Source organism: Canis aureus, chromosome 5 (assembly GCF_053574225.1).
Source record: "Canis aureus isolate CA01 chromosome 5, VMU_Caureus_v.1.0, whole genome shotgun sequence".
Lineage (NCBI taxonomy): Eukaryota > Metazoa > Chordata > Mammalia > Carnivora > Canidae > Canis > Canis aureus.
The window spans coordinates 58,630,357-58,645,916 of NC_135615.1; the positions used below are offsets into that span (position 1 = coordinate 58,630,357).

Here is a 15,560-nt window from a genome sequence, read left to right on the forward strand (position 1 = left end):
TCGCACCGGAGCGGCCTCCGGATTTCTGAACTTAACTCGCGCCCCACCCGCGCGGCTGGGCTCCAGGCGTTCGCAGCCCGACATGGCCGAGGCAGCCTGTGCGTGGCCGCCGTGGGCATCTTCGCCCCGCGGGCCGCGCTCTTCCAAGCCCCCTCTGTCCCCCTCGGGGCTGGAAGGGTTAAGGCTCCGCACTGAGCCCGGGAGCCCCCACCGCGCATGCGGGAGGCCGGCCACGGGAGCGCCCCCGCGCATGCGCACTCGGAGCCCAATGCGGCCCAGCGTGGTTGCCACCGCCTGGAGGCCAGTCAGAGCCCGTCTCGCTCAGGGATCGGTCTGGCCGCAGGGGCCTCGCTGTGGACGTCTCTGGCCGAGGCGGGAGGGTCGTCGTCACACTGACCGCCTGCTCCAGACAACGGTGGTGGCGGTGGCGGCGTTGGCAGCGGAGGGCGGAGCCCAGCCAGTGTCCCGGGAGGCCGGTGAGTGAGGCGCGGGCTCCGATCTGGGGTGGGGGCGGCCGAGGTGCCGGGTAGCCCCCTGCGCTTCCCCCGGGACCGGAGAAGGGCGGGAGCGGTGGCGGCGGTGGCGGTGGGTTGAGTCCGCCCTGCATCGGAGAGGTCGGTGGGTGAGGTGCGGGCGCAGGTCTGGGGGTGGGGGCTGCTGTGGGGGCCGCCGAGGTGCCAGCTGGCGCCCTGCGTGCCCCCGGGGTCCGGACAAGGGCGGGAGCGGCGGTGGCGGCTGCGGCAGCGGCGGGCGGAGCACGCCCTGTGTCAGTGGAGGCCGGCGAGCGTGGCGCGGGCGCAGTCCTGGTTGTGGGGTTGGCGGCGGCCGTGGTGCCGGTTGGCGCCCTGGTCTCCTCGGGTCCGGACCAGGGCGGGAGCGGCGGCGGCGCTGGCAGCGGTGGCGGCGGCGGTGGCGGCGGGCGCAGTCTGCCGTTTGTCAGTGGAGGGCGGTGAGGGAGGGGCGGGGTGCAGGCCTGGGGCTGGGGGTGAGGGTGAGGGTGGGGGCGGCTGAGGTGCCAGGTGGCCACCTGCGCCCCGCCCCCCCGGGTCCAGACGAGGTCGGTAGTGGCGGCTGCGGCGGCGGCAGCGGGTGGAGTCCGCCCTGTTTCGAGGGAGGCCGGTGAGTGAGGCGCGGGCGCGGGCGCAGGCCTGGGTAGGGGTCGGGGTGGGAGGTAGGGGCGGTCGAGGTGCCCGGTGGCCCCCTGGGCTCCCCCCGGGGTCCGGACAAGGGTGGGAGCGGCGGCAGCAGCAGCGGCCATCAGTCCGCCCTGTGTCGAGGAGGCCGGTGAGGGAGGTGCGAGCGCAGGCCTGGGGTGGGGGTGGGCGTGGGGGCGACCGAGGTGCCTACTGGCCCCCTGGTCTCCCCTGGGTCCGGTCCAGGGCGGGAGCGGCGACGATGGCGGCGGCGGCGGCCGAGAGTCTGGAGCGGCCTCCGGAGCTTCTAAACTTAACCCCGCGCCCCACCCGCGCGGCTGGGCTCCGGGCGTTCGCAGCCCGACATAGCCGAGGCAGCCTGTGCGTGGCCGCTGTGGGCATCTTCGCCCCGCGGGCCGCGCTCTTCCAAGCCCCCTCTGTCCCCCGCCGGGGCGGAAGGGTTAAGGCTCCGCGCTGAGCTTGGGAGCTCCCACTCGCATGCGTGACGCCGGCCGAGGAGCCTCGGGCGCTGTTGCACTCGAGCCCCAGCCGGCCCGGCGCGTGGGCCAAGGCGGGGAAGCCATTCAGAGCCCGTCCGGCGCGGGAGACGGTCCGGCTTTACAGGCCTCGCTGTGGACGCCTCTGGCCGAGGCCGGAGGGTCGTCATCACCCTTTCCGCCTGGTCCAGAACGCGGCGGCGGCGGCGGCTGTGGCGGCGGGTGGAGTCCGCCCTGTGTCGGGGAGGCCAGTGAGTGAGGCGTGGGCGCGGGCGCCACCCTGGGAAAGCCAGTCAGAGCCGGTCTGGCTCCGGGGGCGGTTGGTCCTCAGGGGCCTGGCTGCGGACGCCTCTGGCTGAGGGGGCAGGGTCGTTGTCACCCCGTCCGCCTGGTCCGGGCAAAGGCTTCGGCGGGCAGCGGCCGCGGTACCGGTGGGCGGAGTCCGCCCTGTGTGGTGGGAGGCCGGTGAGTGAGGCCCGGGCGCGGGCGGAGGCTTGGGGGTGGGGGTGGGGGTGGGGCGGCCGAGGTGCCCTGCGGCCCCCTGCGCTTTCCCCGGGTGGCGCCCCTTCTCTGTCATGGACCCTGACTCAGGGCTGGATCCCAGGATCCCAAGATCATGACCTGAGCGGAAGCCAGGTGCTTTACCAGCTGAGCCACCCAAGTATCCTTCAATTTCTTTAATAGTTGTAGGACTATTCTGATGTTTAAATCTTGTGTCAGTTTTAGGAAATTGTGGTTTCCTAGGAATTATTACATCTTTTATCTAAACTCGATAATGTATCTCTATTTTAATTGACAAATATTGATCACAATGTTCTCTTGTGATTGTTTGATCGTTTAATATTTTAGATTTCTTCTTTAAAGAGTTTATTTATTTATTCATGAAGGACACTTAGGCAGTGGGAGAAGCATGGCCCCTGCAGGGATCCCAATGGCTGGACTCAATCCCAGGACCCCAGGCTGAGGATCTGAGCCAAAGCCAGGCCCTCAACCACTAAGCCACCCAGGTGCCCCTAATTTCATTTTAGGTTTTTAAGGGACAACTTCATTGTTACGTATTTGCTTTATTTCCCCTCTCTTTTTTCTAAGTCGATTCTTACCAGTGATTTCTCAATTTAATTAACTCACTATTTTTTTTCTGTTTTCTATTCGTATCTTGTGGTCTTCATTTCCTTCCATATATGTAACGTGGATTTAATATATAGTTCTTTCTAACTTCTGGAGATAATTCGTTTAGCTTAACTTGTCTGCATTTCTGCTTCTCTTATATAAATATCTGATGGTATACATTTCCCTTAAAGCAAGGATGTTGTTGTGTCCCATACTATTTTGTACATCCTATATGTTTAGATATCTCACATGGTTTTTGTTCCTTTTAACCTATTTCCCATATCTCTGGTCCATTGTGTTTTACAGGTGTATTGCCTAGTTTCCAAACATTTGGGGAGTTTGCAGATTTTTAAATGCTGATTGTAGGCCTGTTGGCCTGCAGTCAGAGAAAGCTTGGTTTTAGTCTTTTGAAATGTTTTGAAACATGATAAATGGCTCAAAATTGGTTCCATTTTTTATTTTTATTTTTTGAGAGGTTTTAATATTTATTCATGGGAGACACACACAGACTCAGGCAGAGAAGAAGCAGGCTCCATACAGGGAGGCTGACGTGGGACTCAATACCAGGACTCAAGGATCATCCCCTGGGCCGAATGCAGGCACTAAACCGCGGAGCCACCCAGGGATACCCTGTTCCGTTTTTCAAAATATTTTCTATACATGTGACAGGAATGCCTTGCTGTGATCCTTGGTTGCTCTCTTCTGTATATTTTATTCAGGTAAAACTTATTAAATCATAGTGTGGAAACTACACTTAAAATTATTGTACTTGTTCTTTCAGTTACTTAGGTGTTAATGTCTCACACTATGATGATGAATTTGCCTGATATTCACCGTGAGTCTGGTAGTATTTACTTTGAAAATTTTGAAGCTCTCTTTTTAGGTACATACAAATTAGAATGCTATCTCTCTGAAGAGGGACACTATATCATACTTAACGGGTCTACCCAACAAGAGGACCAAAAAATCATGAATAGTTATGCCCCTAATGTGGGAGCTGCCAAGTCTATCAATTCATAACCAAAGTAAAGATCTACTTAGATAATAATACACTAATAGTTGGAGAATTCCACACGGCAATTTCTGCTACTGAACGATCTTCTAAAGATCTTCTAAACACTACATCTCCAAAGAGACAAGAGCTTGAAATGATCCACTGGTCCAGATGGATTTCACAGGCAGAGGGCGAAGCAGGCTCCATGCAGGGGGCCTGACATGGGACTCAATCCCGGGTCTCCGGGATCCCACACTGCGCTGGAGGCGGTGGTAAACCACTGAGCCACCAGGGCTGCTCACACCTTTATTTTTGAAGCATGTGTTTGTTTAGTACAGACTTCCATGTTGGAAATAACTCAGCAATTTGAATAGACCATTTCACATTTCATTTTAAAGGTCTGTTACCAATCTTCCTGTTAACTTTACTAAAGATAATGTATTTTACTATCTCTGGCTGCTCTCAAAATTTTTTACTTTGATTTTTATCTATTTTACTGTGATGTGCTTAGAAATCTTTTGTTTTATCCTGCTTAGTGTGTGTAGGCCTCCTAACATCTTGAATTGTTGACTTTCACAAGTTTTAGAAAATTATCAGCCTCTATATCTTCCAAGAAACCATTTGTTCCATTATCTGTCCTTTTTCTTTTGAAAGTTCATGTACAAGTATGTTAGGTTTTCTCAGAGTAGCTTTCTTCCTGGTACTTCTGTTCCGTTGTGTATTTTCTGTTACTTTCTCTTTCATAGTTTATTCTGGATTTTTTTTCAGACTTATAAGTCTCATTCTTTTTTCAGTTGGATCCAGTTTGTTATGAAACCCATCCACTAGATTCTTATTTTGTTTCCTGTAAGTTTGGATTATATGATTTACATTTAATTCTTTTTAATAATTTCTAGTTCTCTGATTCTCGTTATCGTCTTTTATTTACTTAAGTATGTTTTAGGTTTTATGTTTTAGATACTTATTTTAGATTTAGATGTGTTTTGGGTTCTGATGGCTTCATTGCTGTATATCCCTCATGAGTCTGTTTCTCTGGGATTTGGGCCACATTATCTTGGAACGCCATGTGTCATTCATGAATGGAGGGGTAGACTTCTACATGAAAAGTCCCTGAAATAATTTGAGGCCATGGGACGTACAGTCTTCCAGACAGGACTTCTGTTTGCTTCTAACATGAATGAGGAATACTAGCAGTCTCAGATCTCTTCGGTCCAGTTCTTGGATTGAAGCTGATTGGAACTGGCCCTCCGTCCTTCTGAGGGGCAGCCTATTTTTGGTTTTCCTTTTCTCTGAGGGTGTGTAGCCCTTTGTGGTCTTATCCGAAAGCATGGGTGTTTGTCCCGGCTATTCCTTACCACTAATCATTTTTGGGCACGGAACTCTGTTTTTATACCCTCACTCCCATAGGAATAGCTTTGCTGAATTTATTCTTCAAGTCTTATCCACAGCATCATCTTGAAGCAACAAATTTCCCCCCGCCCCCCAGGGAAGAGCCTCCTCAGTACTTGTATCGTTTCTTGTCTTGGATTTTGGCTCAGTGGTTTTTTGTTCATTTTTTAGCTCGGCAATGCCTTCTAAGAGATGCTTCTGGATATTCTATCCAGCTCTAATTGCTCTCAGCCAGAGTTAGTTTGCATTGCTTAGTCTGCTATTACTGGAGATAGAAGTCTTACCTTGGATTTTTAAGTATTAGATAGGTTTATGTTTCTTTGCTTTTGGTTCCATTTCAGTTGTTTACCCATGGTTCCTATTTATGCCTGGTTCATAAATCATTCTAACAATTGAATGAAATTACCAAGAATTATACTTGGAATCACAATGGCTCAATGGATTCTCAATTTCAGTCTTAAGTTTCTGTTTCATTTTTAAATTTTTGACAGAGAGAGAGAAAGAGAAAGGGCCCAACCAAGGGGAATGTCAGAGGGAGAGGGAGAAGCAGATTCCTCCCTTTGCAGGGAATTCAATGCAAGGCTAGGTCCTAGGACCCTGGGATGATGAACTGAGCCGCCGTTGGGCACTTAACCATCTGAGCTACCCAGGTGCCCCAATTTTTTGCTTTAAATTACTGTCTGGTTAAGTTTTAATTCCTCTTTATCATCTCTTTAACTACTGAAGATTTTTGTTTGCTTGATAATCCAACTCTGAATAACCCAGTACTCTATCATTAAAGTTGATACCAAGTGTCTTTATTTAATGAGGGTATTTAATCGGTATGCCATTAACTTTAAGCTGCTGTGAAATTTTATGTAATGCCTAAAGATTACACTAATATGTACATGTCCATGGAACTGAGAAAATTTATCTGATGTGAATTTTCTTTCTAGGACAATTTCTTCATGGGAAGGAAACCCCAAAGAGACAAAACACAAGCTACCTACTGGTGGTGATTCTGTACGTAGGATAAGCACCATTGCTTCAGCCATTGCAGATGCAACAGTGACTACTGATCCTTCCCAACTTCCTGCCATGATCGAGGCACTTTCAAATGAAACTAGAGAGAAGACTTTTCAGGAGGATAATGAACAGAAGGACTATTCCATGGAGTCTCATTTCTTCCCTAGTGATATAGAAAAAAGTAGTGGCTCCAGCATATTTGATATGGAGAAATACCTTACCAGAACAGAAGTTAGTAGATATGAATGTGGACTGGAAGACTTTTCAAGAGCCAGTAGTACATCTGATATTTGGGATTTATCTTTGCCAAAAGAACAGACTACACAAGACATCCATACAGTGGACTTGGGTGCTACTGATAAAACCCTAAGGGAACCGGAATAAAATATAGTATTTACTTTTTATGCTGAAAATGGAAAGAGTGAGAATCAGAAATCATTTAGAACAAACTTTCCACATTCAATTCTTACAAATAGAAAAGAGAATGAACATATGGTAGTTGACATGAAGCCCTATCCTATTGACACCAAATTACCAGATATTGGTAACCGTGTAACAGTCCCATCGGTATCCACTCCAAAATCTGATAGTGATTCATTAGTAAGGAATCCCAGCCTAGCATCTGTTTGACTGTCAGAAAAGTGTGAAGAAATACCAAATAATGAAGAATATCAGAGGGAAAGTGAATGTGCCAGTGAAGCAAGCAACAGTGAAAAACATGTGACTTTTGTTCGAAAACATTGCATAGTTGCACCTAAGAATGTTGGTAAGTGTTGAAGTAATTGTTCATGTTCACAGAATTATAAGTCATTATTTTGTTGTTCTCATTGGAAAATAACACCTTTCTGATAGGTTTGCAAAAATCCGTCTCCTGAAGATGGTGGATATGGCTCAGAGGATGACCAAGATAGCTTCAGACCTTCCTCTTCTCCACTGAATCATGCTCCTAGTGAAATTTCTGGAACAAGTTTATGAGGGTAGGTACTTACCTTTCTTTTTTCTTTAATAAAAATACGTGTTCACTATAAAAAAATTGGAAAACGCGTAGAGAAGAAAAATATCGCTTATAGGTTCATTTCTCAAAGGTAACCATTGCAAATATTTTTTTAATTTGTTTCAAGCCATTTTTCTCTGCACATTTTTATAGTTTCTTGTTTGCACTTACTATAATGATTCTTTGTGTTTAAGAGAAAAGTAATAATGTTACAGCCTACATCCTGAATCAGTCATGGATTATTTGATGCCCCTGGTGGGTAGGGGTTGATACTATATTTTACTACCTTTTGCCATTTTATTTTATTTATCGTCTGTTTTGCCATTTGAGATGAACAGCTTTGCCTATAAAATTTTTTTAATGTTTCGTCTGACTTCCTAAGGCTAGATACCTAGAGGTGAAATTATTAGCACATTATTTTCTAAATAGGTCTTAAAGACTCGTGTTCTCACCTCAGTGTATGAGGAGAATATCTGTCTCACTGTTTTCTTATCAGCATTTGAAATAGCTTAAAGGTTTAGATTTTTTTTATCTTGTAGTATTAATTTGAGGTTTTAAGCCTTGAGATTGCTAAATACTAGAAGAATACTGATACTTCACAGATTTTAACTGAAACTGTAAACTAATTTAACCATCAAGTTATAAGGACTTTTTAAAGTGTCATATTTTAATGGGCCATAATTTGCATTATTCGAAAATTATCTATATAGGTATATGTGTGTGTACCTTTTGAACAGTGCAAGTTCATTGCTTTATGAAATGTCTACATGTGTATTTGCGTGTAGATGGACTCATGCACCTGTGTGTATTTTCCTTCGTTACTGTGTTCCTTGTCTGCTTGTTCCCGAATCCCTTCTCACCAGGGAACTGCTATTATTAGTTTCTCAGGTATCCTAGAGTTTCCTTATGCATGCATAACCAAATATGAATATATATCCTTACTGTGGATGTTTGGCTATATAAGGTTACTTATTACAGCTTCATTTGTATTATCATCACTGTGGTCGTGTGAAATAGGTCTATAGGGTAAGTTCTCAGAAATGAGATTTTTGGATCAAAGAGTATTTGTATTCATGTTCATATTAAATTAGTAGAACCACTCCATAAAGGTACTTATTAAGTTTTCCTACCAACAGTTTTAGACAGGGCCTGTTTTCCCATAAACTCGTCAGCAGAAGGTTTATAAAACTTTTTAATTGTTGACATTTTGATAGGCAAAAAAAAATAGTATCTCGGTATAACTTTAATTCAAATTTTTGGGGTGTGATTGTGACCATCATTTCCTCTGTATTTGCTATGACTATCCATGTTTGTTGCTCCTTTTTTTCATGGATTTTTAGTATTCTTTTGGCCTCCATTTCGAGGAACTCTTGATGTATTAGGGAGAATGAATAGTCATTTGTAAAGAAGGAGTTATAGTTCCTAGCCTTTAGAAAAATTTTTTTTTGTTTTACTTTGCTTGTATTTTTTGCCATATAGAAAATTCATTGTTAAATTTCCCAATTTCTCTTTCATGTGTTTTTTTCTATAAAGCAGGCAGGGAGGGAGAGAGAATCTTAAGCAGTCTCTGTGCCCCGCGTAGAGCGTGATGTGGGGCTCAGTCTCACAACCCTGAGATCATGACCCGTACCAAAATCAAGAGTCAGACACCAGCTGAGTTCCCTAGGTGCCCCTCTTATGGCTTTATAAAACATCTTTTGTATGTTTCCCTATTGGAAGATTTTAATAAATAGAAAAACTTACCTAAACGGTGACATTATCAAAAATGCTCAGTAATTAGAAACAAGTTGAAATTCAATCTGACTTCAAGGTTACCTAGTAAATTGTTCCCTAGTTGCCATTGGAGTTTTGCATATTTGTCTGAAATGGTATGGGTAAGCTAGAACTCTTAGTAGAGGGCTAAAATTCTTTCCTGTTTCAGTGACACTTAGATACCTCATCTTAACACTTTTTCATATGCACAGCCTTGTCTCCACAGTTTATGTGTGTAAGACATTAAAATTCATCTAGCCCAACGAAATTTGAACATTATCCGTCCTTGACTTGTCATGACTGATGTCATCTACTGATTTTTCTTGGTCTCCCCTCTCATATTTGTCTGTAAAGTTATCTGAGCATTTATCTTTGTACTGTCCAATATGCTTCTGCTTCTGACACTTGCTTTGTCAGATTTTAAGTGATATTCTTTGAGTCCCAAGTTTATTAGTTTCCCATGGCTGCCATGGTGTCCCAAACTGGGCAGCTTAACACAACAGAAAGTTATTGCCTCACACTCTGTAGGCTAGAAGTTCAGGGCCATGTTCTCCCTGAAGCTTTTAGGGAAGGGGATGCCTGGCTGGCTCAGTTGGGAGAGCCCTTAAATCTTGATTTGAGGGCTGTGAAGTCTAACCCCTTGTGGGGTGTAGAGATTACTTACAATAAAGCCTTTCAACTGAAGCTTTTACAGGGGAAACCTTCCTTACATCTTACAGCTTCTGGTAGTCCTAGGCATCCATTGGTTTGTTGATGAATTACTCTAATCTCTGTCTCTGCATTCACATTGGATTAAGGGCCCAGCCTATTCCACTATGATCCTATTTTAACTAATTACATCTGCGGGGATCCCATTTCCAAATATAGTCATGTTCTGAAGTATTGGGTTTAATTTGTTTTCTTGGAAATACAGCTCAACCCATAATAGCATCTTTGACCAAGAACACAATTAGGGAGGTTATTCTCATGTTCTTTTCCTTTCCACCTTTTTCTTTTTTAGTTTCATAATTCCTACATTGGCATTTCATTTGCATTTTGATTGATCACCATATCCTACACTTGTTTAGTTCTTATTCTGTCTTTAAATATATTCTTAACTAGCCATCAGGTGTCCCCCCCCAGCCCAGCCCAACTGACTAAAGAATGTACTCTGTGGTCTTTTGCTCAGAGAACAGAGGGAACAGTACGCACTAGGCTCTTTCATGTTCCACAGTTAACCTGTGGCTTTGATAATGAAAGCATAGCAGGGTGTGTTTCAAGTTGTCTGCTTCTGCTTTCATCCCTTATATTTTTATTTTGTAGGGATAGCTTTCCTGTTTCTGTGGAACATAGCAGGGAAATATGAGGCACCTCAGTTTTTCCTTCCTCACAATTGACTTGATTTTTTTTCTTGTAAGCTTCAGCCAAAGATGCTCTCTCCTTCAAGTGTCCTTTAGTTTGATTAGGCTGTATCTCTTGTTGACTCTTCATGGTTACTCTTCCGTATGTAGACTCAAGCAATTTATTTATTAAGGACAATTTGCTCCAGCCCCCAGAACTCGGGTGATGCATATGTGGGATCTATTTTGCTTGACTTTGGCACTTATTGTCTCTGTAATCCATTAAGATCTTATTATTTTGGAAAAAATTATAGATCCACAGGAGGTTATAAAGATCTTATAGAGGGATTACCATTTCCCCTAGTGGTTACATCTCCCATCATGATACCATGGTGTCATCACCAGGAAGTTGTCCTGGGTACCATGTTATCACAGGTGTGAATTCATATAACCGTGCAAAAATCAGAGATACAGAACTTCAGCATTACCACAGTGATCTGCCTCTTTATTGGTTTTATCTTGTTTGCATTTCACAATTTAATCTCTGCAGTGTTTTCTGCAGTGTTCTTTGCTCCTGGGTACTTTCCAGTTTTTTCTTATTTTCTGTGGTTTTGGTATTTTTTAAAAATGTATATGAAGGCACTGAATGAAATGTTGTAAGTACTCTTATATAAAACCTTCCCTTATTATTGTTTTCCTCCATACTGCCCTTAGTCAGAGACAGAATGCTGGCTGGCCTTACTCTTGGACCCACCTGATTGTGTGTGTGTGTGTGTGTGTGTGCGCGCGTGTGTGCGTGTGCTTGTGTGCACTTCTAAGAAAATTATCTATTATGTGTTAGAGACCTTGGGGAGAAACTGAAGTGTCTCATGAACTTGGTATATGTTCAGATATTTTGAATGAGGGCATCATGTGTAATCTTTCTGAAGCGACCTTGGAATTCATAAGCTAGTCAAGCACCTGCACCCACACCTCTTAGTGTGGGGCAAAACCACAGCACATAATGGGAAATGGCCAGTTTAGAAGAGGGTAAATGTGCTCTGAATTAAAATCACTGGGGAGGATGAAAGGAGAATGATGAGATGTTGCTGAGTTGCTCAGCATACGTGTTTTGCTGCTCTAGCCACTAAAGCAAATACTAGTAGAGATCTCTCCGTCAGTCTCTGGCCTGTAGATTAATCCGTGAATCATTTTGGGGTGTGGTTTAGACTACTAGCATGCTCACTGGTGTGAGGTGGTATCTCATTGTAGTTTTGATTTGTATTTCCCTGATGGCAAGTGATGCAGAACATTTTCTCATATGCATGTTGGCCATGTCTATGTCTTCCTCTGTGAGATTTCTGTTCATTTCATGATTGGATTGTTTGTTTCTTTGGTGTTGAGTTTAATAAGTTCTTTATAGATCTTGGAAACTAGCCCTTTATCTGATACGTCATTTGCAAATATCTTCTCCCATTCTGTAGGTTGTCTTTGAGTTTTGTTGACTGTATCCTTTGCTGTGCAAAAGCTTCTTATCTTGATGAAGTCCCAATAGTTCATTTTTGCTTTTGTTTCTTTTGCCTTCGTGGATGTATCTTGCAAGAAGTTACTATGGCCGAGTTCAAGAAGGGTGTTGCCTGTGTTCTTCTCTAGGATTTTGATGGAATCTTGTCTCACATTTAGATCTTTCATCCATTTTGAGTTTTTCTTTGTGTATGGTGAAAGAGAGTGGTCTAGTTTCATTCTTCTGCATGTGGATGTCCAATTTTCCCAGCACCATTTATTGAAGAGACTGTCTTTCTTCCAATGGATAGTCTTTCCTCCTTTATCGAATATTAGTTGCCCATAAAGTTCAGGGTCCACTTCTGGATTCTCTATTCTGTTCCACTGATCTATGTGTCTGTTTTTGTGCCAGTACCACACTGTCTTGATGAGCACAGCTTTGTAGTACAACCTGAAATCTGGCATTGTGATGCCCTCAGATATGGTTTTCTTTTTTAAAATTCCCCTGGCTATTCGGGGTCTTTTCTGATTCCACACAAATCTTAAAATAATTTGTTCTAACTCTCTGAAGAAAGTCCATGGTATTTTGATAGGGATTGCATTAAACGTGTATATTGCCCTGGGTAACATTGACATTTTCACAATATTAATTCTGCCAATCCATGAGCATGGAATATTTTTCGATCTCTTTGTGTCTTCCTCAATTTCTTTCAGAAGTGTTCTATAGTTTTGAGGGTATAGATCCTTTACATCTTTGGTTAGGTTTATTCCTAGGTATCTTATTCTTTTGGGTGCAATTGTAAATGGGATTGACTCCTTAATTTCTCTTTCTTCAGTCTCATTGTTAGTGTATAGAAATGCCACTGACTTCTGGGCATTGATTTTGTATCCTGCCACACTACCGAATTGCTGTATGAGTTCTAGCAATCTTGGGGTGGAGACTTTTGGGTTTTCTATGTAGAGTATCATGTCATCGGCGAAGAGGGAGAGTTTGACTTCTTCTTTGCCAATTTGAATGCCTTTAATGTCTTTTTGTTGTCTGATTGCTGAGGCTAGGACTTCCAGTACTATGTTGAACGGCAGTGGTGAGAGTGGACATCCCTGTCTTGTTCCTGATCTTAGGGGAAAGGCTCCCAGTGCTTCCCCATTGAGAATGATATTTGCTGTGGGCTTTTCATAGATGGCTTTTAAGATGTCAAGGAATGTTCCCTCGATCCCTACACTCTGAAGAGTTTTGATCAGAAATGGATGCTGTATTTTGTCAAATGCTTTCTCTGCATCCAATGAGAGGATCATATGGTTCTTGGTTTTTCTCTTGCTGATATGATGAATCACATTGATTGTTTTACGGGTGTTGAACCAGCCTTGTGTCCCAGGAATAAATCCTACTTGGTCATGGTGAATAATTTTCTTAATGTACTGTTGGATCCTATTGGCCAGTATCTTGTTGAGAATTTTTGCATCCATGTTCATCAGGGATATTGGTCTGCAATTCTCCTTTTTGGTGGGGTCTTTGTCTGGTTTTGGAATTAAGGTGATGCTGGCCTCATAGAACGAATTTGGAAGTACTCCATCTCTTTCTATCTTTCCAAACAGCTTTAGTAGAATAGGTATGGTTTCTTCTTTAAACGTTTGATAAAATTCCCCTGGGAAGCCATCTGGCCCTGGACTCTTGTGTCTTGGGAGGTTTTTGATGACTGCTTCAATTTCCTCCCTGGTTATTGGCCTGTTCAGGTTTTCTATTTCTTCCTGTTCCAGTTTTGGTAGTTTGTGGCTTTCCAGGAATGCGTCCATTTCTTCTAGATTGCCTAATTTATTGGCGTATAGCTGTTCATAATATGGTTTTAAAATCGTTTGTATTTCCTTGGTGTTGGTAGTGATCTCTCCTTTCTCATTCATGATTTTATTAATTTGAGTCTTCTCTCTCTTCTTTTTAATAAGGCTGGCTAGTGGTTTATCTATCTTATTAATTCTTTCAAAGAACCAACTCCTGGTTCTGTTGATCTGTTCCACAGTTCTTCTGGTCTCGATTTCGTTGAGTTCTGCTCGAATCTTTATTAACTCCCTTCTTCTCTTGGGTGTAGGATCTATTTGCTGTTTTTTCTCTAGCTCCTTTATGTGTAAGGTTAGCTTTTGTATTTGAGTTCTTTCCAGTTTTTGAATGGATGCTTGTATTGCGATGTATTTCCCCCTTAGGACTGCTTTTGCTGCATCCCAAAGATTTTGAACGGTTGTATCTTCATTCTCATTAGTTTCCATGAATCTTTTTAATTCTTCCTTAATTTCCTGGTTGACCCTTTTATCTTTTAGCAGGATGGTCCTTAACCTCCACGTGTTTGAGGTCCTTCCAAACTTCTTGTTGTGATTTAGTTCTAATTTCAAGGCATTATGGTCTGAGAATATGCAGGGGACAATCCCAATCTTTTGGTATCGGTTCAGACCCGATTTGTGACCCAATATGTGGTCTATTCTGGAGAAAGTTCCATGTGCGCTTGAGTGACATTTATTTTTAAATTGAAGTATAGCAGACCTACAAGATTATTTTGATTTCAGAGGTACAACATCATGATTTGACGATTACATAGTGTCATGATATGCTCACCTTCATAAGTGTAATTACCCTCTGCCGACTAAGTTAGGGTGATATTACTGTATTTTCTGCGTAGTACTTTTTATCCCTGTGACTTACTTTATACCTGGAAGTCTATACCTCTTAAAGCCCTTCACCTGTTTTATCCAATATCCTTTGACCCTCCTCCCATCTGGCAATTACCAGTTTATTCTCTGTATTTTTATGGGTCTGTTTCTGTTTTGTTTTTTAGACTCCACAAAGAAGTGAAATCATATGTATGGCATTTTTCTTTTTCTGATTTATTTTACTTAGCACGATGCCCTCTGGGTCCATCCATTTTATCACAAATGGCAAAATCTTTCTACAACTGAGTAATAATCCTGCGTGTGTGTATGTGTGTGTGTGTGTGTGTGTGTGTGTGTGTGTGTGTGTAAGTGACATCTTCTTTATCCGTTCATCTATTGATGGATACTTGAGTTGCTCCCATACCTTGGCTATTGTAAATAATGCTGCAGTCAACATGGAGGGTGCATAGATCTTTTTGAATTAGTAGTTTCATTTTCTTTGAATAAATGCCCAACCATTGGGATGGCTGAATCACTTGGTATTTCTGTTTTTAATTTTTGGAGGAACTTTCATACTATTTTCCATAGGGCCTGCACCAATTTACACTCCCACCCAACAGTGCACAAGTGTTCCTTTTTCTCCACATACTCACCAATACTTGTTTCTTGTGTTTTTTATTTTAGCCATTCTGATGGGTATGAGGTGATATCTCATTTTGGTTTTGATTTGCATTTTTCTAATGAGGATTGATGTGGTACATCTCTTCATGGGTCTCTTGGCTCTCTGTAGGTCATCTTTGGAGAAATGTCTGTTCATGCCTTCTTTCCATTTTTCAGTTGGACTGAATTATTTTCACTGTTGTGTTTTAGGAGTTCTTTGTATATTTTGGATATTAACACCTTTTGCATATAAGACTTATTTATACCTTCATTTATGTAGTAGATTCCTTTTTTATTTTGTTGATGCTTTCCATCACGGTGCAAAAGCCATTTGATTTCATGGACTCCCAGTTGTTTGCTTTAGCTGTGGTTTCCTTTGCCTACGGACACAGATCTAGAAGAATACTGCTAAGGCCAGAGTCCAAGAAATTATTGCTCCTCTTTTCTTCTAGGAGTTTTATGCTTTCAGGACTTCTATTTAGGTCTTTCATTGGTTTTGAGTTTATTTTTGTATATGCTGAAAGCAGGTGGTCCAGTTTCATTCTTCTGCATGTAGGCGTCCAGTTTTTCTAATAGTGTTTACTGCAG

The 15,560-nt window shown here is 43.2% G+C and overlaps 1 protein-coding gene across 7 annotated transcripts in view; it reads left to right on the plus strand.

Annotated features, from left to right (window-relative positions):
* The first annotated feature begins 240 nt into the window (after positions 1-240).
* The window catches only part of LOC144314275 (uncharacterized), a 66,426-nt gene continuing 51,106 nt past the window's right edge, over positions 241-15,560 (plus strand). For 4 of the 7 annotated variants that reach the window (XM_077898210.1, XM_077898212.1, XM_077898213.1 and 1 more), the window contains exons 1-3: positions 241-476; positions 6,059-6,894; positions 6,981-7,105. Coding sequence is in view for 3 of the 7 variants with exons in the window: in XM_077898212.1 (XP_077754338.1) it covers positions 7,069-7,105 (37 nt within the window). In the remaining 4 variants the exon portion in view is untranslated. The remainder of the gene's footprint in view (positions 477-6,058; positions 6,895-6,980; positions 7,106-15,560) is intronic. The other 3 variants (XR_013380108.1, XR_013380109.1, XR_013380110.1) reach the window with 2 other exon arrangements.